The following is a 22,806-nucleotide window of genomic DNA, read 5'->3' as shown; positions in this document are numbered from 1 at the left end:
GGCTGCCCTACACTCAGGGAGCGCAGGGCCCGCACTTGCCTCATCTTTTCCAGAAGTATGTGAGCCCAGATACGTCAGCCTTCAGGTATGCAGTGAGGTCTGTGGCGAGAGGCGCGCTCTCTCTCTCTCTCCTAGCTCTCCTTCCTCCTCAAATCTGCCCTTCCCCTGCAGCCACCCCATCCCACCCAGCCTGCCAGCCAGCCCAGCCAGCCCCAGCTCCATGGAGGAGGGGTGGGTGGCTGTGAACAGCCCCCTCAGGCAGGCAGGTCTCAGGCCCTGGGACGAGCTGGGTGCGTGGTGCCGGGGGAGGGGCGGAAGCATCGCATCATCTAACAGGTTGGTCGGGCTGGGAGGCGTCCCGCCCTCCCAGAGCTAATGAGCACTGTAGGACAGGTGTTTGCTCCTCAGTCCCCAGCCTGCCCTGCCTGCGACCAGAGCCAGCTGCCCGCCACCCCTCAAAGGCTCACTCACACCCCCGTGCCCTCCCGAGTCCCGGGCCCGGGGGCCGCGATGGCCTGCCGCTCCTGCGTCGTTGGCTTCAGCAGCCTTAGCAGCTGTGAGGTGACCCCTGCGGGCGGCCCCCGGCCTGGGACCTCGGGATGGGGCAGCTGCGGAACCCCCGGGCCAGCCTTCAGCTCCCGCAGCCTCACGGGCTGTGGGCCGGCCGGCACCATCCCCAAGGTGACCGTGAACTCCAACCTGCTCGTGCCCCTGGACCTCAAAGTGGACCCAGCCATCCAGCAGCAGAAGAACCAGGAGAAGGAGGAGATGAAGGTCCTCAACGATAAATTTGCCTCCCTGATTGGCAAGGTGAGCAGATGTGGGGGGCGGGGTCCCAAAAACTAAGGACCTTCAGACCTCGGCAGGTGGCTGAGCTCTGTATTTCTGGAGCATCCTGCCCCACCCCTGACCCCAGCCAATGAGGAGCCAGCAGGCTAGGTCTGAGCAGAGAGATGGTGAGGGAAGTCCCTGAGCTATCCTAGCACTGGGGAAAAAGAGGCCCCAGGATGGCTCTAAGGGATGTCTGGATAATGGTGTGCTTCATGGCCTGGGGTCACTGACACCAGGGAGGAGCTCTAAGTGTGGCCGGAAGGATACCCTCTCACAGGAACAGCTGATGGAGGCATGCTTGGCCGTCCTACACCAAGGCAGGTGGACAGAGGAGATAAGCCCCCAAGTCCATGCTTCACACCGGACCTTGGCCCTGCTCAGCTCCTGGAGACGTGCCAGCAGGGCCAAAGGGGCATGTGCAGCCTCCAGAAGGAGGCTTCAGGGTAGGGATGCCGAGGTACCATGTCAGGAGATAAGAATGCAGAGATTGGGTGTTGCGAGTCAGAAGCAGACAGGCAGCCAAGCCTCCCCAGCACCCACGTGAGAGAGGGAGGGAGTCCCCAGCACCCAGACTTCCTAGACCCCACTGCCATGGCTGGTGTGCTGGTCCGGGGGCACTCCTGTCCATCTCTGCCCCAGGGCAAGGGCTTCAAGAGCTCTGAGAAAGTCCCGTCCACCTCCCAAGCCCACTCCTCATTCACCTCCTCCAGGAGACCTCTCCCGATCAGCCCTCCCTGGGCTCTGCACCCCCTGCCCTGCCCAGAAACGATGATCACAAAAGTAACAGCTGCATTCACCGCTTACTACAGGCCAGCCGCTGTGCTGGAGGCTTCACAGATTTATCTCAACTTCCCTCGACAACCTTATGAACGCAGTCATAATTTTAGGCCCATTTTACGGATGAGGAAAACTCAACGTCTCCCTCCTGCTCAGTAAACCAGAGCCCCATCCTTCTGCCCCTGCCTCCATCCTTCTCTGCACTTGGCCTCCCTGCTTCGGTGCTTCTCTGCATGTGGCTAGTGTCCCCCATCAGGTGGGCGTTCACGGAGAGGGGCAGAGGGAAGAAAGGAACGGGCATGGAACGCCTGCTTGTGCCCAGCTCTCTGCGGGACCTTTGCAAATATGTGTCCTTTAGCCCACACAGCCACACTCCCCCCGCGGCTATGTCCCCTGCTGTAAAGATGAGGAGACAGCCGCCCAGAGGTTAAGCCCCTTGCCCAAGGTCACATGACCACCTAGTGTACAGTCTGGACTCGGGTTTGTTTCCCTCCCCCCACAGCTCATGTGCCCAGACCAGCATTCCCGTGCCCACAGCCGGGGTGGCTGCGGTGGCGGGGGATGAGGAGGGAAACGACAGCTGGAGAAGGACAACCATCCACTGAGGTGGCACATTCCCTCCCCCGGCCCCCGCCCGGCCGGTTGTGCAGAGTCCCGTGCTGCTGGGCCGTGTGCCCTAGGAAAACAGCCTGCTACCCTGGGGAGGCAGGTCCCTGCACAGCCACCTCCTCTCGAAACCCGCTCTAATCCCTTAAAAGGAATGCTTCACGAGCTATGTAATTTGGCTCAGATGGGTGGCTTTTCTCTCTGAACGCCAGGGCTGATATCACCTTATGCCTCTGCCATGGGGACAGGAAAGGTACATAGGCACAGGGAAGGGGCCCAAAGGGTTGGGGTCCTGTGCCCGGGGCCAGGGCGACGCCCTCTAAGGTCTTCAGCAGAACTGGAGCCTCCCAACCCAAGAGCCTTGGCCTTGAGATGGATGTTCTTCAGGGTAGGACGCAAGGAGCCATGGGTGCTAGCCTCTTGGGGACCCTGATCATTGGGGCCAAAAAGTCCCAGCTGGTCCACCGGCTCCCCAGAGAAGGTCTGTGAGCTCAGTCGGTTAGCTCGTGTCCCTTCCCATCTCCTTGTAAAGGCCTCCGGGGCCCAAGGGAAAGCCCCATTTCTGGATTTGAGTCCTGGTGCTACCTCTGACCAGCTGTTCAATCTCAGGCAAATTATTTAACCTCTCTGTTTCTCAGTACACATCTGTGCGGTCGTCTTGTCAGGATCAAATGGGATAATTTTTGAAGAGCATTTATAAAGCACTTACCATGTGCCAGGCGGCTTCTGTGCGTTAAATTAAAAAATCATATAAATGGGCCCAGCCCAGGGAGCTCTTGAACCCAGGTGGTGCCTTCTAGGCAGGAGCCTGAGGGAGGGAGCGGGGAGAGCTTCGTGGGTAGCAGCACAGCACAGGGCTAGAAGGAAACGTATGGGCCCAGCGGCGAGATGCCATAACCAATGCAGGGGTGGGGGCTCTAGGCAAGGAGCAGGAACGGGCAGAGACCCTCCAGTTTTACATCCCCTCTGGGCCCTCTGAGGCACCAAGAGAAATCAGAGAGCACCAAGGAAGAGAAGGAGGAAGCGGATGGGGGGGGGGGGGTGACCCCCAGGAGTCGGCCAGGGGTCCCTGGAGCAGTGTTATTTCTTCCATTTGCAGGCTCTGTTTCCTTGAGCAAGCTACTCGCCCTCTCTGAGCTTCAGATTCTCCTGCCTGCTCTGCTCCTGCTCTGTGTCTGCTCCTGCTCTGTGCTCTGTGTCCTGAGCTGTGCCCAGCAGGACGGGGACAGATACAGCCCAGAGAGGAGGGGGAGTGAGCAGAGGCAGCAGGGGGGAGAGGAGGCTGAGGCAGGCAGGGAGAGGCATGCTGACCGCCAGCAGAGGCAGCCAGCCAGGCACTCTCACCCTCACATGCAGACAGCAGAGGGGATGAAGACAGGACAAGAGAAAGGACAGCCAGTAGTACCCCTGAGGGAACCTAAGAGGGGTGGTGAAGTGCCTGGAGACAGAGCCATGGGCACAATGTCTTCCCCAGGCCTGTGGAGCCTCTGGAAGCTTCTGGAGCCATCAACCTGCCTGCACACAGAAGGGCACGAGCCAGTGCTGCCTGGAAGGCAGGGGATGTGACAGCCCCACCTCCCCACCACCACCACCCATGTGGGGAGAAGGACCTGCCAGCCCCAGAGTCACCTCTGTAAGCTCACCCTCTGGGACCGTGAGCTGGGGATCCGAATCCTCCCTCCCCAGAGGCCCCTAGCCGGGAGCTCCAGCCTGGCCTGTTCAGGTTCCTCTACCAACAGGACGTGTCTCCCCACCCTGGCTGGGCCTACTGCTCAGCCGGGCAGTGGAGTTGGGTCACAATGAGTTCTGTGCTGCCGGGCTTCAGTGTCTTCATCTGTAAAATGGGACGCAGGCAGACCAGGGCTTTGCTCTCTGAGGCCTCTCCTAGAGCTGCCACCTGCGATCTAAGGGCGGGGCGGGGGGGGGGGGTCATCCAGAATAGGGAGGAAGGGGAGTAAGAGGTGACTATTCAGCAGCCTTGACAGGTTAGGGGCAATTAACTGGTTACCTGGCCCTCCCTAGGTCTTTGTGGCAGAAAGGGAGGAGCCTTCGGGCAGGGGAGATTCTGGATGGGGGATGAGTTTCCATCCCCTCCCACCGAGACAACGAGAAACCACCCCCCTCCGGAGGCAGCCTGCTCCATTTGTCACAACCAAAAGTGGCCTCTGGCTGGCCTGCCTGGTCACACGTACAGCAAGCGTCTCCCAGCAGGCTCATAGCGAAGCATAGGAAATGGAGGTTAGGCTAAGGGAAGAACTTCCTGGTGTAAAGGGGGTTTTGCTGCTTATGGGTGGAGGAAGGAGCCTCACATCTCTGCTCTCACCTCACCCTCAGTGTAAACACAGGGCTCTGGCTTGTCAAAACAGACGGAAGGTGGAGTGAGCAAATAGCGCCCCCACCAGAGATCCCTTACACACACACACACACACACACACACACACACGCACACGAGTGGGACCGAAACCTTCTGCGCCTCCGTCCCTCCTGCACCTGTTTGGCTGTGACAACAGCAGACAGCAGGCTCAGGTTGGCTGTAGGCAGAACTTGCCAGAACAAATGGGAGCTAAGAAAGGAAATGACGGCACGGCCTACCAGGCCCCATGGCCCAGTAGCCCAGGTGGTGTTATCTAACACAAATGTCACAGGGGACTTCTCAAGGGTATTACGGTCTCTCAGAAAACCCAAGAAGGTGGGGAGGGCAGAAAGAAAGAGGAGGACCCACCCGGCACCCAAATTCAAAAGAGGCAGGGAGTCCATGAAGGTCCAGAGTGGGCGGGGGCATCAGACGGGCCTGTCTGGGAAGCTTGACCACCAAGTCGCCACGTGATCCTGGACAAGTCGCTTGACCAACCTGGGCCCTCACCTCCTTCTTTATAGGTGACGAGCACAAACCAGCTGATCAAAAGGCTCCTGGCTATGATTCTGGCTCTTTCAGCTATGATTCTGAGAGCTGGTGCCAGCAGTGGTCAGAGGAGCGGCCAGCTACCTGCCTGCGGCTAGAGGGAACGTCACCGGGCTGGTTATCTATCACAGCATCCCCGTGACAACAGCCTGCCTGTCCAGGAGCCAGGCCCCTGCCGTCTCTCCCTGCTGCCCCTGTCGTGGGCACCAAGTTGTAGGGATCCCACGAAGGGACCAGGCGGCTCCCAGTCTGACGGGGAGGGTGGTAGGTCTGGACAAGTAAGGAGCAGATGACCTGAGAACCCCGTAAAGAAGGGAAGGGGGTCGTCTTTTGAGCTGTGAAGCTTCCTGCAGGAGGGGTGCCGGGAGCGCATACAGGAGGGGCAGGGATGGTGGAAGAGGAGGGGCAGAGAAAAGCTGGAGCCCCGAGAGGACAGGCAGCCTGGGGGAAAGCCGGGGGCCCCCTCAGGCTGCGCTGGGCTGGACTGGGTGGAGGGAAGGACAGGAGTCAAGAGGGATCCTGACAGTGCGTGGTGGCTGGGGCGGGAGCCGCGGGAAGCCCTGCATCAGTGTACGAAGGAGGCGGGATGGAGGTGGTTTGAGAGAGGCCGCTGTGCCCAGAGCCTGCCCAGTCGTCACCCTCTTGGCAAAACTGGCCCCAACTAGAGGCAGAAACCAGTCCGGGAAAGGCAGGTGGGTCCCAGGGCCCGCGGCGACTCCAGCAGCAGACAGGGGGCCGCAGGTTGTAGGGGGTAAAAGATCTTAAACCCCAACCGCCTGGATTCCACACCTGGCTCTGCCACTTGCCAATTTTGTGACCTTAACCTCTCTGTGAAGTGTGGCAGAAGATAACCGTACCCAGCCCATCAGGTTGCTAATGAAGCAAAGATGCCAAGCACATAGAACAAGTTTCCAGCACACAGTGGGGGCCGCGGAAACATTAGCTAGTAGGACTGTTCCAAAGTGCCTCCCCGGCGTCCTCTCCCAAATAGCCCCGAGAGGCGGCCAGGGCAGGCCATCGCATCCCCAACTTCTAGCTGGGGAAACTGAGGCTCGGAGAGGCTACAAGTCCAGAGTTGTCGAGAGGATTAGCATTTCAGTACTAACCAGGCCCTCCCCTGTTGAGTTTCCAAGGCAAGATGAGACTAGGCTTGTCAGGTGGGGGGTGGGGGGGGGACGGCAGACGGGCCTCTGACACCCTACGTTCCCTGGGTCTCCCACCCAAGCCCCAGGCGGGCGTGGAGGGCCTCTCACATCATTGGCACATTCAGCCCCTTCCCTCTTCTCTCCGACCCCGCTCCTCCCCTAGGAAATCTTTGCTAATTGGCCCCGCCTCTCTCTGATGCCTCGCCTTATCTCTCCATCTTCTGTTGGAACCATCAGTAAGTGGAGATGTGATCTGAATGTGCCGAGTGGGGCGAGCACAGAGCAGATGAGCCACCACTGTGCAGGGAGGCCCCCATGCGGGCAGGCGAGCTGGCCCTGGGCGCCGGCGCACAGCCTGTCTGCACCCGACCCTCACGCCGCTGCTCCCCTGTTCTTCCAGGTGCAGGCCCTGGAGCGGCGCAACCAGCTGCTGGAGACCCGTTGGCACTTCCTGCAGGGCCAGGACTCCGCCACCTTCGACCTCGGGCACCTCTATGAGGAGTACCAGGGCCGGCTGCAAGACGAAGTGCGCAAAGTGAGCCAGGAGCGGGCCCAGCTGGAGGCCAACCTGCTGCAGGTGCTGGAGAAAGTCGAGGAGTTTCGAATCAGGTAGGGCGCGCCTTACAGGGGCCGGGGGCAGGGACTGATGGGGTGGGGGCGTGGGGGGCAACCTGCACTCAGACGCAAGGGCCAGGGCACCAAGCCACGAAAAGAGAAGACTTCCTTGAAGAACATTCCCTTCTTAAGACTGACTGACTGAGGACGTACTATATGGCAGCCAGCATTCTAAATATTGGGAGGATATGACAGTGAACCCACAGCAACCTTTCCAAATGGTGGCCATGCAACAGAGTCAGTCTTGCACTGGCTGACAGCTAAGCACCCGGGCACCATCGCAGCCCCCGTCGCCTATCCCCTCCTCTTCTGCCCGTAAACACGCTCGCTCTCGCCCACACATCCCACTGGCAATGGGAAGTGGTCACCAGCTAGAGCGACAGATGGGCTCCTGCCTTGGATACGGTTTGGAATTTCGATCTCGGTGGGGGCTGGAAAGGGAAGCAGGTGCAGGCAGGAGGCAGACACGGCGGGGTTTGGTGGAATAAAGAAACAATCCCCGGGGCGCCTGGGTGGCTGAGTCGGTTAAGCAGCCGACTTCGGCTCAGGTCATGATCTCACGGTCCGTGAGTTCGAGCCCCGCGGTGGGCTCTGTGCTGACAGCTCAGAGCCTGGAGCCTGTTTCGGATTCTGTGTCTCCCTCTCTCTGACCCTCCCCTGTTCATGCTCTGTCTCTCCCTGTCTCAAAAATAAATAAAACGTTAAAAAAAAATTAAAAAAAAAAAAAAAAAAAAGAAACAATCCCCTGTAGGTGACACGTGCCTGACCTCAGTGGTCACCTTGCGATCTCAAGAGACGAGGGAGCCCCAGCCCCAGCCTGTGAGACGCTTATGGACCGAAAGGGGCTCCCTCTTTGCCTCCATCCCCTCACTAGGTCCACGACAGCGGGCAAGTTGCTTAACGTCCACACCTCATTTCCCCCTGTCTGGAGGGGTGATGGTGATGCTGAACCAGCCTGAGCCTGGTGTGAGAAGACAGGGGGCTCATCATGGTGCCCGGCAGCCAGACATGCCAAGTCTTCTGTCCCCTAGAAGGCTGAAGTGTCTGGCACACAGTAGTGACCTTGACACAGGTTTGCTGAACCGAACTGGGCAGTCTGGAAAGGCAGACCAGGCACTTGGGTAACTCAGAGGGGAGGTGACATCTTTGACTAGATAGTGGGCAGGTATTCCAGGACGAGGGAGGCTGAGACAGAGCAGAAAGGCGCCCCTTCCTGTGGTCTGGTCTCCTCTGGAGGAGTGGGGGGGGCGGGGGAGGCTCCTGAACCCTTCCCCTCACCTCCTCCAGCACTTGGCCCAGCCCCAAAGCCTTGCCAACCCAAGGCGAGTCCTGCAGTCTTGGGAGAAGCCAGCCAGGTGGGGCTGGAGCATAGAGCACCCTATCGGGAGTCCAGGGGTCTGGACTATGGCTCAGCTCTCCCACCACCTCTCCGTGTGACCTCCCCTGCTCAGGCCATATTCAGAGGAGATGCTCACATGGGAAGCTCTCCCCATTCTAGAGGCCTCAATTTCCTCATCTATCAATCTAGATGGAACTTTCTGGCCAACGGGCATGATCTGCAGGCCTGGCCAGGGCTCGTCCTCATGGTTGAGCCCCCTTGTGGCCTAGGGACCACCTATCCCCAGCCCTGCCCTACCAGTTCCTATGGAAACCCATAGAAACCCTCACTGCCCATTCTGGGCTGCCTGGCTTCAATGTCTGACCACGATGAGGAGAACAGGGTCAGCATACCAGAACCCAAGACTCTATTCACTGATATCCAGCCAGTCTTCGGCCCCCAGAGAATCAGAGAATGGCCGGATGGGGGCCTTGGATCTTCCCTTCATGGGGAAGGAAACACAGGCCCAGAGAGGGCAGGGAGTTGTCCCTAGCCACACAGCCATGCATGCTAAGTCCCATGTCTAACCCCAGCCAGCCGCGGTACAAGGCCTGCTCCTGTGAGCCCAGCCAGATCACATCCATGGAAGTGCTTTGTAAACTACAACTACAACTACTTGTTGTTTTAATCTGGCTCAGCCTCCTCATTTGGCCCGCTGCCTGCCTTCCATCTGCTACCTGAGCTTGCTGTTTGGGCTCAGGGCCTCTCTTCCCCTCTCTGGGTAGGGAACCCACCAGGGTTGAGGAAGATGAGTTTGGAGGGCTTCTCCGGATCCGCAGGCCAGAGCCAGGGAAGCTCCAGCCTGGCTGTGCAGAGCCCGGGGGCCCCCAGGAGCCAGGAGATGCCAGGCCAAGCCCTAACAAGGAGGGGTGTGCCCTGCCTCTATAAGGCCGATGAGATCAGCTTCACTTCTGGAAATAAACAAGTGGGGGGGGGGGGGCGGGTGCCGGGGTGGGTGTGACAAGCTGAAAAGGGCTGAGAAGGGGTTTGGGAATTGGTGGCTGGCAGACTGGCAGGAGATTGGGAGTGCAGCGGGGGAGATGGCATTTACCCGAGTCTCCATGAGGATGGAGACTTCCAAAAGCTTTGATGTAGCCAGGACCCCAAGGATCAGCTAGCTAACTCTTTTATTTATTAAGGAGGAAGCAGGGGCCGGGCAAAGCCTCTTGGGAAACCACTTGCCCAAGGCCACACAGCAAGTGACTCAGGGGTACCATGTACAATTGTGCAAGAGGTTCACTGCACAAAAGCATCTGGCTGAGGAGGTGAACTAGGGCTGAAATCCAATGGAGTTGGTGAAGAGGGAGGAGGGAAGCCTACACAAAAGGATGGAAAGGGCAGTGAGGAGTAAGGAGGAGGTTTGACACCTCAGAGAACCCCCACTGGACCGCTCTCCCCACGGTCCTGCCCCCCAGGCAGGCGGAACTCTGCTATCCAGATGGGAGGAGAGAGGGAGAGAGCCTTGAGCACTGGGTTTATGTGGAGAGGGCCAGTCAATGAGGGGCTTCTCAGCTTGGGACTTCCTCAGCGGTCACCAAATTTCCAGTGGGAAGTCTGGGAAGGAAGTGCAGAGAACCACCCACACTCCCTCTGCAAAGAGGCCTCCCACGGTTTCTCTCCAGAAATGCTAGAGGCCAAGGCAGAAGGGTTGGAGGCCGGGGCCTGGCGTTAGATAGAGCAGAGCTCCGGTAATAATAACAGCTTTAGCCGGTACCATGCACTTTGTAAACACTCCATGTATTAACTTATATAACCCTCGTGACATCACAATTATCATGACCGAGGTGCGCAAGCAGCTTCTTCAAGGTCACGTGGCTAGGGAGCGAGGAGCCAGGATCTGAGCCCCAGTAGTGTGGCTCTGGAGCCCGCTTGCACAGGAAAGAGTGCAAGTAAACTTCCCGGGCTTCCCGGGCTCTGCTGGGCCCCAGACTGCAGGCCCGTCTCCCTGGCCCACCCTCCTCCCCACCCCCACGACCTGCATCCTAAGAGCTCCCCTGCAGACAGACTCTCGGAAGCCAGGGCAGTGGCTGGGGAGCCGCGTGTGCTCAGCACGGAGTTTCAGAGACCCCGTGCCCAGCGGGCTCTTGTCGGCTTGGGTCCACTCCCCTGGGTTTCTCAGGCAGGCTGGTGGAAAAGAGGGGGCCGTTCCAGCCAGCTGCTGTGGGCAATGGGTGACGCTGCCTCCGTGAGGTCAGGAACCTGGGAAGGCGGGCGGCTGTAATTAGAGCCGCCAGTGATTCAGGCATTCCCTGGAGAGGAGGGAAGAAAACAGGAAGCTCAGAATCCCCACATCCACCCATCACCCTCAGCCCCAGAGGCCAAGATTAGAGGCAGGGGTTAAGATCAGTGACCCAGAGATCCCGTCTCCCATCCAGCAACGTTCTTATTCCAAACACAAGGTGGGCCTGAGTAAGGAGGAGACAAATCTAAGAAGAGAGAGAACCCACCTGCGTTGAGTTCTGACTCTGCCATATCTGTCACGCATCAGGGGTGGGCTTGGTCCAACCCCCACACGTGCACACACATGCAACCCCACCCCTGATAGACAGGCGAGCCGAGGAAGGAGGGCTTCACCTGCCCAAGAGCACACTGTGGGTCCCTCTGGCCGCAATGTCCACACTCTCCCCTCCAGAGGGACCATGATGGAATGGTGTCCTACCAGCGAGCAAAGCAGACGAGGTGGAGGGAGAGGGTGAGCGGTGAGCGGGCATCTTGGAGCAGACTTGACCGAAGGCACAGCTTGCCGGAAATGGAGGTTCTTGGGGGGAGGAGATAGGGAAAAGAGGAGAGAACAAAGTTAGGATGAAAGGGTGCTGTGCAATCCAGAGAGGCTTCCTGAAGGAGGCGGATAGGAGGAAGAGCCGGGAAGGGGGACAGATGCCCCCGGGAGAGGAGTGGCTGATCATCTGGAAGGAGCGCGAGAATGGGGAGCAGATGTGCCTGCCTCCCCGGAGCCCGCACCACGTGTCATGGGCCTAGAAGGGATGTGTCACAGAAGATGAGGGGCTACATCCACCTGAGGCAAGGGCCGCTTTTTTTTCCAATTGGCACAAGGCACCGAATGGGACAGCAGAGGCCCTGAGCCCCACTGAGGAGAGTTCATCGTCCCCCGAGTTCCTGCCACATGCGGCTGAACGGCCTCTCTCTCTCTCTCTTTCTCTCTCTGCCGCTGCCTCGCCCCCCCCCCCACCCCCATCCCAGGTATGAGGACGAGATCTCCAAGCGCACAGACATGGAGTTCACCTTCGTCCAGCTGAAGAAGGTAGCCTACGCTGCATGTCCCAGGGGCTCCTTCCCCGTGGACCCTCCACCCTTGTCCCCTGAGGATCCCCCAGCAAAGCCCTCAGAGGCTTGAGTCCCGGGACCATAGACAGACACCGATATCTGTCCTCACCCTGCTGCTTCTCCCCGGCACTGAGCCAGGGCCCCCCTGGGAACCACCCCCAGCTCCCTCAGGATGGGCACTCCTCTCCCGCCCTGGGACGCCGCCCCCCGCATCACTCACCGCTGCTCCCACCCTCAGGACCTGGATGCGGAGTGTCTCCGGCGGACCGAACTGGAGACCAAATTAAAAGGCTTGCAGAGCTTCGTGGAGCTGATGAGAAACATCTACGAGCAGGTGAGGGAAGGGGGCCGGTGTCCCGCCGAGCCAAGAGCTTGGGGGAGGGAAGGGCGGCCAGCAACAATTTCCTCAACCCCTTCCTGCACTGCGGTCAATAATCCCACGTGTCCCCACATCACTCATTTCGTGGAGCACAGGCAGGTTCCCAAGAAGCCTCTCTCTCAAGGAGACCCTGTTCCTTGGAGTGTGCTGGTGTGCGGAGGGCATGTGGGGGACCGGTGCATCCAGGCAAGGGTTGGGAAGTGGCCTTAGGGGCAGAGAACCAGGGGGCCTTGACCAGCTGTCCTTATAGAACTGATCTCTTCCCATCACTGCAGCCTAAATGGCGGGCACCTCCAGGCCCAGGTCTGAGAGGCACGCACTTCCCCCTCCCCTGTTTTGGGCTGAGGCAGAGAAGACCTGTAGTCAGGTTCTTTGGTTCCCAGACAACGCTAGCTTCTGCCGGAACAAAAATGACCCAGGAAATGCAGACAGGGGAGCCTCCAGATCCTTTCTGATTTGTCCCGAAGTCTTCAGCTGAGCCTGGGGGGAAAACGGCCCCACAAGGCCGAGGGCACGGCCAGTGCGGTCAGCAGATGGGCCCTGCTGCTGGCCAGGGACACCGGCCCGTCCGCGCCACTCTGCCTCCAGGGCGTCCTCTGGGACAGATGTTCTCCTCCCCACCTGCCCAGCCCATGAGCCCCGCCCATGACCAGGAATACACCTGGGCGTTGCCAGAGGCACACCCACCCACCTTCTTGGTCTGTGCTCCATGTGGATTTTGCAGCTCTTGGACCCCAAATCCTGACTCTTCGTTTCCCCCCCCCCATTCCTGTGCCTTTGGGCAAATTATTTCTCTTCCCTCTGCCTCAGTTTTTTCATCTGTAAAATGGGCTGAGTCATAACACGGGGCCCATAAGGTTGTGCTGATTATTCAATACAGTCATCCAGGTCACAAATGGCGATGGCAAGCCTGCCGGGCCCCTAGCACCGATATCACAGCAGTGGGCACGATGGGCAAAGTCCACGCTCTCGGGGGCTACCTGAGAGCTAAGAGGGGATAGGTAACGCGCCAGTGAACGAACATGTGAGCGAGATCGTTTGGGAGGGTGAAAAGTGCCAGGCTGCAGAAAGCCAGGTGTGGTAGTGCTGGAGAGGGAGGGGAAGGTCAAGGATGGGAAGGGGGGGGGGGCGGGGTCTCAGCGGAGGTGTGAGTGAGCGAAAGCCCCCGCTGGGGAGGTCTGGCCCAGGGGAGAGCTCAGTGGGTTTCGTGCAGAAGATCTGTGTAAAGCACCGAAGACACGAGGGGTCTGGTGAGGAAGGGGAGAGGGAGAAGTGGCTGTGGCTAGAACGGAGCGGGCAGGGGTCGGCTCACACGGGGGCTCGGCCCCCGAGTCGGAGTTTGGAGCCCATTCTAAGAGTGCCGGGCGGCTACCGGGGGGGGGCACTGGAAGGGGTGGTACAGAGAAGGAAGGGGTCTGGCCTGTGCCGTCACGAGACCGCCGTGCACGCCGCTCACCGCTCAGTGCGCACGGCAATTGTTACCGCGAGGTGCCTAGTCGGCGTCCGGTCGTAACGTCCGCGTGTCCACGGACTGCCGCAGGCTAAGAAGGCAACACTGACCCTGCGCTCCAAACTCTCCCCACGCCCGTGGGCCTCTAAGCTGGCACTCACAGAAATAGAACGCGAGCCACGTATGTGATTGTTTTTCCAGTAGCCGCATTTAAAAAAAAAAAAAAAAGAAGCGGAAAAATTTAATTTTAATAATACGATTCATTCGGCCCCGTATATCCACAATGTGATTATTCAGCATGTAATCGATACAAAAAAGTAAGAGGCTGTTTTACATTCTCTTTCTCATGCAACAGCTCATCTCCATTCTGACTAGCCACATTTCAAGGGCGGGCTACCACACGTGGCTAGTGGCTACCCCAAGGGGCCAGGCAGGTCTAAGCAAAGGGAGGTGCCAGCCACAGCTGGCTCAGGGGCCAGAGAGTTTTGACTTTGAGCAGACACCAGATCAGCAAACACGGCTACAGGGGCGCCTGGGTGGTTCAGTCGGTTAAGGGTCCGACTTCGGCCCAGGTCATGATCTCACGGTTCGTGGGTTCGAGCCCCGCATCGGGCTCTGTGCTGACAGCCCAGAGCCTGGAGCTTGCTTCCGATTCTGTGTCTCCCTCTCTCTCTGCCCCTCCCCTGCTCACGCTGTCTCTCTCTGTCTCTCAAAAATAAATAAATGCAACAACAACAACAAAAAAAGCGTGGCTATGTAGCCCACCTCTGCATTTCAGAAAACAGGCCTGCCCTCTCCCAACACACACACACACACACGCACGCACACACACACACACACACAGGCCAGGAAGCCTCAAAAGCGGATGACTCTGGGCCTCATCTATACACTGCAGCTGCCTGGGCAGCCCTCTGCCCCTCACCTCTGGGGAGATTAGCCGAGGGATCTACTGACAACCCCCTGCAGGCAGGCACCCCTCCTAAAATGCCGACAAAGAGAGCCTGATGGGTCTAAGTTGATTTGGTGCCTGCCTGCCTTCATGGTGCCAAGGAGGCTGCTCCAGGAATATAGGCTGCTTTGCCTCCGGACATTTCACCCCGGTTTCATCACCTATCACAACAACGGTATGGTTAGCTACTGTTTATTGAGTGCCTACTATATCCCAGGCACTGTGCTAAGTGCTTTCCAGGTGTAATCTCATTCATTCCTCACAGCAACCCTATAAAGGTAGGCATGATGATTAAGAGAGCACAAACTTTAGAGCAGCTTGGATTTGAATCCTGGCTCAGTAATTATGTGAACTCCAGCACGTTCTTTTATCTCTCTCTAGACCCCAATTTCCCTATCTATAAAATGGGAAAATAATAGAGCCTAGCTTACTGGCCTGTTGTGAGGATCTATTTTGTTACTATACGCTAAAGCAGGGGCGCCTGGATGTCTCAGTCGGTTAAGCGCCAACTTCAGCTCAGGTCGTGATCTCGCGGTTTGTGAGTTCGAGCCCCGCGTCAGGCCGTATGCTGACGGCTCCGAGTCTGGAGCCTGCTTTGGATTCTGTGTCTCCCTCTCTCTCTGCCCCTCCCCTGCTCACACTCTCTCTCTTTCTCTCTCTGTCTATCAAAAATAAATGAACATTTAAAACTTGCATATATATATATATATATATATATATATATATATGCTAAAGCATTCAGAACAGTATCTGGTATATGGTAAATATTAAATGTTAGCTGGTTTCGGTTCTACAATTACACCCATTTTACAGATGAGAACATGGAGGCTCAGAGAGGTTTTAAAAAACCTGGCCAGGATCGCACAGCTAGCAAGAGGTGGCAGCGTTCAGAGCCCAGTGCCATTAAGCACTCTATTTTACTGAGCGGCAGTCAATTACCCCCGCAGAGTCACCGCCTCCCCTGACGCGGGAACCACAAAGAGGGTCGTCACGCACGTGGCGGTCTCCTCTGGCTCTGGCTCCAAAGAGAAGCTCTAAACTGCACATTGGCTCATTTGTTGCCAACTTGGAGGTGCACATGCTCTGTAGGGCCCATCCCGTGGAGGCTGCCTGCACACAGCCTGCATTGTTAGGTCCTCTGCAGCCCAGCAGGGCCCAGCGTGTCGGAACAGGTCTACAGATGTTCTGCACCCTCCGTTTCCTACTTCTGTTTACCGAGCTCATGCTTACTCTGCCTCTTTCCAGAAAGGGACTGAGTCTGCGCCATCAGCTTTGTTTTGCCGATCCCTTCTCCCTCCCTCCCGACAGTGCGTTCTGACAGTGCCCTGGCCTTTTCTTGGCCCGTGACAAGGGCCAGCTCCTGCCTGGGCTAGAGGGCTTTACGTGAAACTTCCTATGCTCGCTGACCGCCACCCCCCCGCCCCCGCAACGTGTTGACCAAGGAAGCCCCAAAGCTGCATTCCCGAAACCATCCACAGCCAAGCCCTGGCTGGGATGCTGGTTCCAGGTGGGAAATGTCAGCCTCCAGTGGTGACCTGGGAACAGCAGAGGTGGGACATGGGTCTGTAGGGACCATCAAGCTTATTCTGACAAAGGGGTGGGGCTTCCCCCTGCTTTTGCCCAGAGATCTTTGTTAAGTGCATTTGAAGAGCAATGAAAATCCTTCATCAGGAGACTTCAAGGGGCAGCTGGCCACCAGGCTCAGGGTCCTGCCAGCTCCGGGATGGGGACAGGTTGCCCCCAGCGGGCCTTCTGTACACCCACCACTGCCTTAAGCTTCCTTCTGCACGTTCCTTGTCCCCCGGGAGGCCGGCGGGTGAGGTTGGGCAGCCAGCAGACAGGGCCAGGGGGTGCCTTCCTCCTCTGGCCTCCAACCTCTCTGTGCATAAAGACAGACCGAGGCTCAGGAGGGGGCCCGAAGTCAGCAACGAAGGTCAGAATATGGTCACGAGACAAAAACTGAACGTGGATCCAAGCAGGCCTCACCAACTGCCAGTTTTCAGGAAATGCAGGGGGCACGGAGCGGGTTTAACACCAGCACGTGGCGTAATCAGTAAAATCCAGACTGCGGGGCTCGCTACAAGGCAAGCAACCCAGCGTTTTCAAGAAGAATAGCGAGGCCACTGGGTGGCTCAGTCGGCCAAGTGTCCGACTCTAGGTTTCAGCTCATGACCTCACGGTTCGTGAGTTCGGGCCCCACGCCAGGTTCCATGCTGACAGTGCGGAGCCTGCTCGGGATTCTCTCTTTCTCTGCCCCTCCCCCACTTGCTCTCTCTGTCTCTCTCTCAATAAAAGTAAATAAATAAACTTAAAAATTCTTATTTAAATAAGAAAAATAGCAAAAGAGAGAGAGAGACAAAGAGGAAGAGAGAAAGTTGGAAGGGTATCTATAGGATAAGAGAGACTGAGAGACATATGGCCCAATTGCACTAGAGGGACCTTCTTTGGATCCTGATTCGAACAAGCGAGCAAGACAGAGAGAGGGAATATATATATCTCAGAAAAATGGGAACACGGACCAAAATTTGCTGACTGAGGCAAAGGTCAAGGGTGCACTGTGAATGCCAGTAGGAGTAATTGTGCCGTCTGGGCCCCACGCCCTCCCTCCCCCCAAGTGAGCCCCACCCCTGCCTCCCAGGGGGCCCGCCCCCCTCCCTGCCACCTGACTCACTCTGTCTGTACAATGCTGGCCACGGACCCTTGCTCCTCCTATCCGCACCAGCCCTGCCCAGGCCTGGGTTGTTCCGCACCTCCAGGGGAGGTGGCCCAGGGCCTGAAAGGTGACACCTTGCAGCCCCTTATGAAGACCCCTGTCCCCACCTGCCTCTCTCTACGTACCCCTGAGCATTCAGGCCGGAAGCTGTCAGGCTGCAGCCTGGGGCTAGAAAGATAGACTGGCTTCCGCCCCTGTCCCTTCCCCTCTAGGGGAGCTTAGCAAGAGCATCGGGCTCTTGGAAGGCGGTCTGTACCCACAGCTGTCTCTGTAACCTCTCTGTGCCGCATTCTCTTTCCTGTCTGTGATCTGGGTCCTGCCAGCCTGGCGAGGATGAAATGTGAGGTCTGGAAAGCACTTAGCGCACAGCCTGGCCCATAATAAGCCCCCCGAGAGGTGTTACCATTCCAGGGGTCTCTGAAGATGTGGGCTGGCGTTCCTTTTTTTTTTTTTCTTTTCTGACAAAGTGAGGTAGCAAGGGCAGAGGGAGAGAGAGAATCCCAAGCAGGCTCCACGTTGAACTCCCGATGGTGGGGCTCAGTCCCACAAACCGTGAGATCATGACCTGACCTGAGCCGAAATCAAGAGTCTGACGCTCAACCAACCGCGCCGGGCTGGGATTTTTGAAGCAGAGGAAAGGACAGAGAGGAGGAAGAAAGAAGGACCCTAAAAGATGGGGAGAAAATGAAAATATCGAGGCTAAATTGTGTTGTTGTGGGCAAGCTCCTCAGCCAGATTGGGGGGGGGGGGCAGGTTGTGGCAAGTCCCTGGGGTGACTCTGAAGTCACCTCGGCCTCTGCCCCTGGCAGGGGAGCAAGGAGGACAGTCTTGTCAGCCTCCAGCCCCATTCCCGCCTCTCATCATTCACGGGCTCCCATTCCAATACTTATTCAACAAACAGTGTTCACTTCCAGATGTGGGGGGCGGGGAACAGAGAGGGCAGTGGCTACCCAGGCCCTCGGGGAGCTCCCATCCAGAGAGGGAGGCCAGGCTGCATTACCACTGAGCCATGACAGAGTAGAAGGGCCACAGCCTCCCCCCCCCACCCCCCCATCAGGCATCCCGGGCCTTTGCCCCATCAGCCAGGAGCAAAGTGTCCCACCCTGGGAGAGGTGGGGACACTGAAGAGAAATAGGCTTTCAGGATGAGCCTCTGGAGCCAGGAGTCCCTCACTGCCCTGTCCCCTCTACCCAGAGAGGGAGGCGACACTGGGTGAGCAGGGGCAGCGAGCTGCTTCCCAAGAGTCGGAGCTGGGGGCAAGTGGCCGAGAGGCGCCCATCACTGGGTCATCCCTCCGGGAGGCACAGAGCATCACTCTCCACTCACCCTGGGGACGCAGGGACCACGGGGGACTATGGCTGGCTGCGGGTGTGGTCCACCTCCACCAGCCCTGAGCCCCTGCGTCTGTGCCCGGCCAGGAGCTGAAGGACCTGACAGCCCAAGTGAAGGATGTGTCGGTGACCGTGGGCATGGACAGCCGCTGCCACATTGACCTGAGCGGCATCGTGGAGGAGGTGAAGGTCCAGTATGATGCCATCGCGGCCCGCAGCCTGGAGGAAGCCGAGGCGTACTCCCGGAGACAGGTGCGGGGCTGACTGAGCCAGGCGGGGAGGGGCTGAAGTCACGGTCAGCTCTGTGCGCTGACAGTCTGTGAGAGGGACGTGGGGAGCACAGGGGCGGCGTGGGGAGCACAGGGGCGGCACAGCCGGTTCACGGGCGGGTGTGGACAATGTGAGAGCCCAGCCCTCCAGCACTGCCGGCCGAGAGCTGATGCGCTGGGGGACAGGTCACGGTCGACGCCCTCCAGAAGCCACCCAGTAACACCAGGCCAGGGGTGGGCCCAGCCAGAGCCAGGTGTGGAGGGGGTAGGAGGACGTGGAGGGGGTAGGAGGACGAGGCTGGCCTGGGAGGAGTGGGCTGCAGAGGAGCTGGGGAGGGGGGCACTGGTAAGAGAGAAAGGGAGCAGTAACAGGCAGAGGCAAGGGCAAGGGCACAGGGAGGGATGCGGTGAGCTGCCCCTCACTGCCACCTCCTCCGCGCCCTCCAGCTGGAGGAGCGAGCCGCCTGCTCAGCTGAGTTTGGGAACAGCCTCCAGAGCAGCCGCGGCGAGATCGCTGACCTCAACGTGCGCATCCAGAAGCTTCGATCCCAGATCCTCTCCATCAAGAGCCATGTGAGTATCTTGAGGCCCCTCCTGGGGGTGAGGCAGGGAGGAGTGCAGGGGCACACACTCTCTCACCCTCACGCACAGACACTCGCAGACACACACTCACATGCTGAGGGCATGCAAAGCCCTGGGCAGGTCACTTAGCAGCTCTGTGCCTCAGTTTCCTCACCTGTCCTAAGATGGCTGTGAGGATCACGTGAGCATTGCATGTAAAGGTGCTCTGTAAACTGGCCAGCGCCATGGGAACGGTGCAGACCACCAGCACAAATACCCAGAACCCACCTCCTCCCTCCCAGGCCTCTGGCCAATGATACAGAGAAGAGAGCGGACGCCCGAGCCCAGCGTCCAGCCAGGACAAGCCTTAGAGCAAGTGCTGCCCTCTCAGGACAGCTGAGACCGGCTCCCGGGGTGGGGTGGGGGGGGGGGGCTGCAGAACTTCCCTCTCTCGTGGCCTCCGGAAAGGGTCTCCTTAGGTCTAACTGGACTCCCTCTTGCCTCAGGGCAACCCGGCACCACACCCAAGAATAAACCGCCACACAGCCCTCCCCGCTGTGCATACCTCCCCCTTGGACAGAGGTGGGCTCCCGGCCCACTCTCTCCTCCCGCCCAGTGCTCGCTAACCCCTTCCCTCTGTCGTCCTGGCTGCAGTGCCTGAAACTGGAGGAGAACATCCAGGCGGCCGAGGAGCAGGGGGAGCTGGCCTTCCAGGACGCCAAAGCCAAACTGGCCGAGCTGGAGGCCGCCCTGCACCAGGCCAAGAAGGACATGGCCCGGCAGCTGCGGGAGTACCAGGAGCTCATGAACACCAAGCTGGCCCTGGACATCGAGATCGCCACCTACCGCAAGCTGGTGGAGGGCGAGGAGTGCAGGTGAGGGCTGGGGCTGGCGGGGTGGGGCTGCAGGACGGACTGGACAGGGGTCCCATGCAAAGCCAGCCTCCCCTTCCAGCAGGATACATGAGCCGGGAAGACCCGGGGTCGTGTCCTGGCTCAGCCACTTACAAACTGGGACCTTGGCCCATTCGTTAAATCCTGTTTCCTTATCTGGAAAAGGAACTGACCGTAACACAGACTGCGGTGGGGAGGATTGATACGATTCCGCATGCAAATGTCTGTCGTAATTAAGTGCTCAGTAAATGGTAGGTACTTAGGCAGGGGAGAGGAAACAGAGGCCCAGAGAGGACAAACTGGCTAGCCAGGGCCACACAGCAGGCCAGCCCAGGACTGCGAATGACAGCCCAAGAATTGCCCTCCACCTGCCACTCCCCAGGACCCCAGGCCCAGGGGGGCTTAAGCCACAGGCCCCCTTCACATCCTACCATTTCCCTCCTCCCCCAGGATGGACTTGCCTTCTACCGCCATGGTCAGCGTTGTGCAGTCCAGATCCAGAACCGGTGAGTCCACTTGCCCTAGGAACCCCTGGTGGGGAAGGGGACACGGTAGGGGGGATGCCCTAAAGGCATCATTTTAAGTGGCTCCCAAACCTCCAGCCCCTTCCCTGCCCCACCCCTTATGTTCCCTGTAGCTGCCTCCAAGTCTGGCCTTTCAAGAGCCCCCTCCCGGATAAAGAAGAACAGAAAAGGCCCTGTGATCCAAATCACCGAAATGTCTGAGAAGTTCCTCTCGCAGGAGTCAGAGGCCTCAGAGTAAGGCAGCTGGACCCCAGGAGCCCAAGTCACCCCCCTGCAGCAGGAGGGACTTAAGCTAGGCTCAAGAAAGCAGCTTGGAGCCTCCAGGTTGGGAGGGGAGGCAAACCTGACTCTGAACGGAACGGAGAAGGGTTCACAGCAGGGCCTGCTTTTTTGTGGGCTGCCTGGGGTGGCACAGGACTGTTGCCGGCTCTTGAGAATCACTCCACTCCATCTCGGTATTGAAGTCCTACCCTTCCAACCTCCTGGCCGGAGGTTTTCCCAACTGGGTAAACTGGTATCAGGGGTCAGTTTTATCACCATCTCCTTGCTCTTCTGAGGCTCCTCCCCAAACAGAGGGCTCTGACCGAGGAATCTTTGGCCCTTTCGCCCAACCCTTGCCCTAAACTCGCCATCTCAAGCCCTGCCTTGCCTCTGCCCCAAGACTGAGGCTGGTGCCCTCGCTCACCCAGCCCCAGCCAGCCATGAATCAGGGGCCGGTGAGGACTGTTTGGGCACCCTCCCCACATCTGGCGTTCCTGGGTGCTGAGCACCCCCGGGCCCCCCAGAGACCTGACAGTATTAGGGAGTGAAAGGAGGAAGTTCCCCAGGTGTGTGGGCCCTGAGCCTGGGGGTCAGCCCAGATACCCGTGCCTCTTCCCTCCTCCTGTGGGTCCAGTCAGAACTCGACAGGCTGCCCAGCCAGCTCCCGGTTCCTTCTCCAGAAGCTATTCTTGCCATGATAAACCCCCCGCGAGAGGGAAGCCCGATGGCAGCCTGGGACCAAGCAGGAGAATGTGGCCCTCCCCTCTCCTCCCTGCCATCCTGCGGTTCACCACCCTGCCCAGGATCCAAGCTCTCTGCACCCCCATCTCCCTCCTAGGTGTTTCCAAGCCTGGAATTTGGCCCTGGTGTGCCAGGCCCTGGAGACCCCTAGGCCCACCCCTATCATGAAACCCTGGGCCATTTCCCATGAATCCCACCTCTTGAGGTCTCTGTTCTCTCCATCAGGCCGATCAGATTGACCCTTCCCTCCTTTGTATCACCGAGGGGCCCAGGAACACCCCCGCACCTGTGGGGTGAGAGCCCCCTCCTCCCACCACACCACTCCCCTGCCTACAGTGGGGCCATGAAGAAGGCACAGTCCAGGCAGGTCTGGGAGCTTCTGAGCCCTTCAGATTGGGCGGGGGAGCCCCAGCGACAACCAAAAGGAATTCCGCATCCAAAGAGAAGATCAGGGCTGGGAGGAGCGTTCTCTTTCCTCATCTTGGCTCTCACCTCTGGGGCTCACAGGGGGATCCTGGCAGCTCCAGCCCCCCGGGTCCACGAGCCACCCTCTGTCCTTCCCTCCCTTCTCCTTACCTGCCCTTGCCTCTCTCCACTGCTAGCCTCAGTCTTCCTTTCCTTCATCTCAATTTCCAGGACATGGTCCCCCAAGGCCCCTGCGAGGCCTCAAGGTCCTCCAGCCTGTGGGGGGCGCTGAAGGGCCACTGACTCTCAGGCTGGAGGAAACTCAGACATAGACTCATCCCTGAAGTCCCCAAAGGGTGCTGATTGCTGCTCTTTCTCTGCCTATTTATTGGTTTCCAAGGGAGCAAGTCTTCAGTGGGGATGCAAGGTATATAAAGTATATATATTATTTTTCATAACTTATGTGGCTTTTAACTTATTGCTTCCCTTCCTGTTTCTGCATAGTCAGTGCTATATTTACTATCTGGATAAACAACACATATCCCAGCCACCCCAGCTGGCTGGCAGACTATCTCGGGGCAGTGCCCCCTTCTCCCTCCAGGGGATGAATAAAATGCTGAGATTTGTCCGTGGAAAAAGCTGTGTGTCTGTTTTGATCTGTCCTCTCTGGATTGGCCAGTCACTCACTGATCACATAGGTTGACCACAGGACTTTGGGGATCCTCCAATTACGGGGAAAGGGGTCCAGGGACTTAATTATACCTCCAGACCAATGCAAACTTGGACACAAA

At 58.5% G+C, this 22,806-nt stretch overlaps 1 protein-coding gene and 1 long non-coding RNA gene across 4 annotated transcripts; one reads left to right on the top strand and one right to left on the bottom strand.

Moving 5' to 3' along the window:
• The first annotated feature begins 251 nt into the window (after positions 1-251).
• KRT80 (keratin 80) lies at positions 252-22,653 on the top strand. 2 transcript variants are annotated; one of them, XM_045463771.1, is made up of 9 exons: positions 252-810; positions 6,662-6,870; positions 11,456-11,516; positions 11,778-11,873; positions 18,449-18,613; positions 19,078-19,203; positions 19,846-20,066; positions 20,535-20,590; positions 20,687-20,838. In XM_045463771.1, the coding sequence occupies exons 1-9, from the start codon at positions 376-378 to the stop codon at positions 20,719-20,721; spliced, it is 1,404 nt and encodes a 467-aa protein (XP_045319727.1). In that variant the 5' UTR covers positions 252-375; the 3' UTR covers positions 20,722-20,838. The 2 variants fall into 2 exon arrangements, with proteins under 2 accessions (XP_045319727.1, XP_045319726.1); XM_045463770.1 differs by having other exon boundaries at positions 258-810; positions 20,722-22,653.
• Positions 9,973-11,871, bottom strand: LOC123590519. 2 transcript variants are annotated; one of them, XR_006708811.1, is made up of 3 exons: positions 11,760-11,871; positions 10,829-11,012; positions 9,973-10,122 (listed from the first exon to the last, which is right to left on the bottom strand). It is a non-coding gene; the product is annotated as an uncharacterized LOC123590519 (long non-coding RNA). The 2 variants fall into 2 exon arrangements; XR_006708810.1 differs by having other exon boundaries at positions 9,973-11,012.
• Positions 22,654-22,806: the final 153 nt, after the last annotated feature.

This window comes from Leopardus geoffroyi, chromosome B4 (assembly GCF_018350155.1).
Source record: "Leopardus geoffroyi isolate Oge1 chromosome B4, O.geoffroyi_Oge1_pat1.0, whole genome shotgun sequence".
Lineage (NCBI taxonomy): Eukaryota > Metazoa > Chordata > Mammalia > Carnivora > Felidae > Leopardus > Leopardus geoffroyi.
This window is presented reverse-complemented; position numbering and strand designations above follow the sequence as displayed.

Excerpts from the sequence above, each read along its gene's own strand:
- KRT80 (XM_045463770.1), top strand. The coding sequence starts at position 376 with ATGAGCACTGTAGGACAGGTGTTTGCTCCTCAGTCCCCAGCCTGCCCT. Across the intron at positions 11,517-11,777 it reads CCTTCGTCCAGCTGAAGAAG|GACCTGGATGCGGAGTGTCT; the intron begins GTAGCCTACGCT and ends TCCCACCCTCAG. Across the intron at positions 20,591-20,721 it reads GCAGTCCAGATCCAGAACCG|CTGCCTCCAAGTCTGGCCTT; the intron begins GTGAGTCCACTT and ends TGTTCCCTGTAG.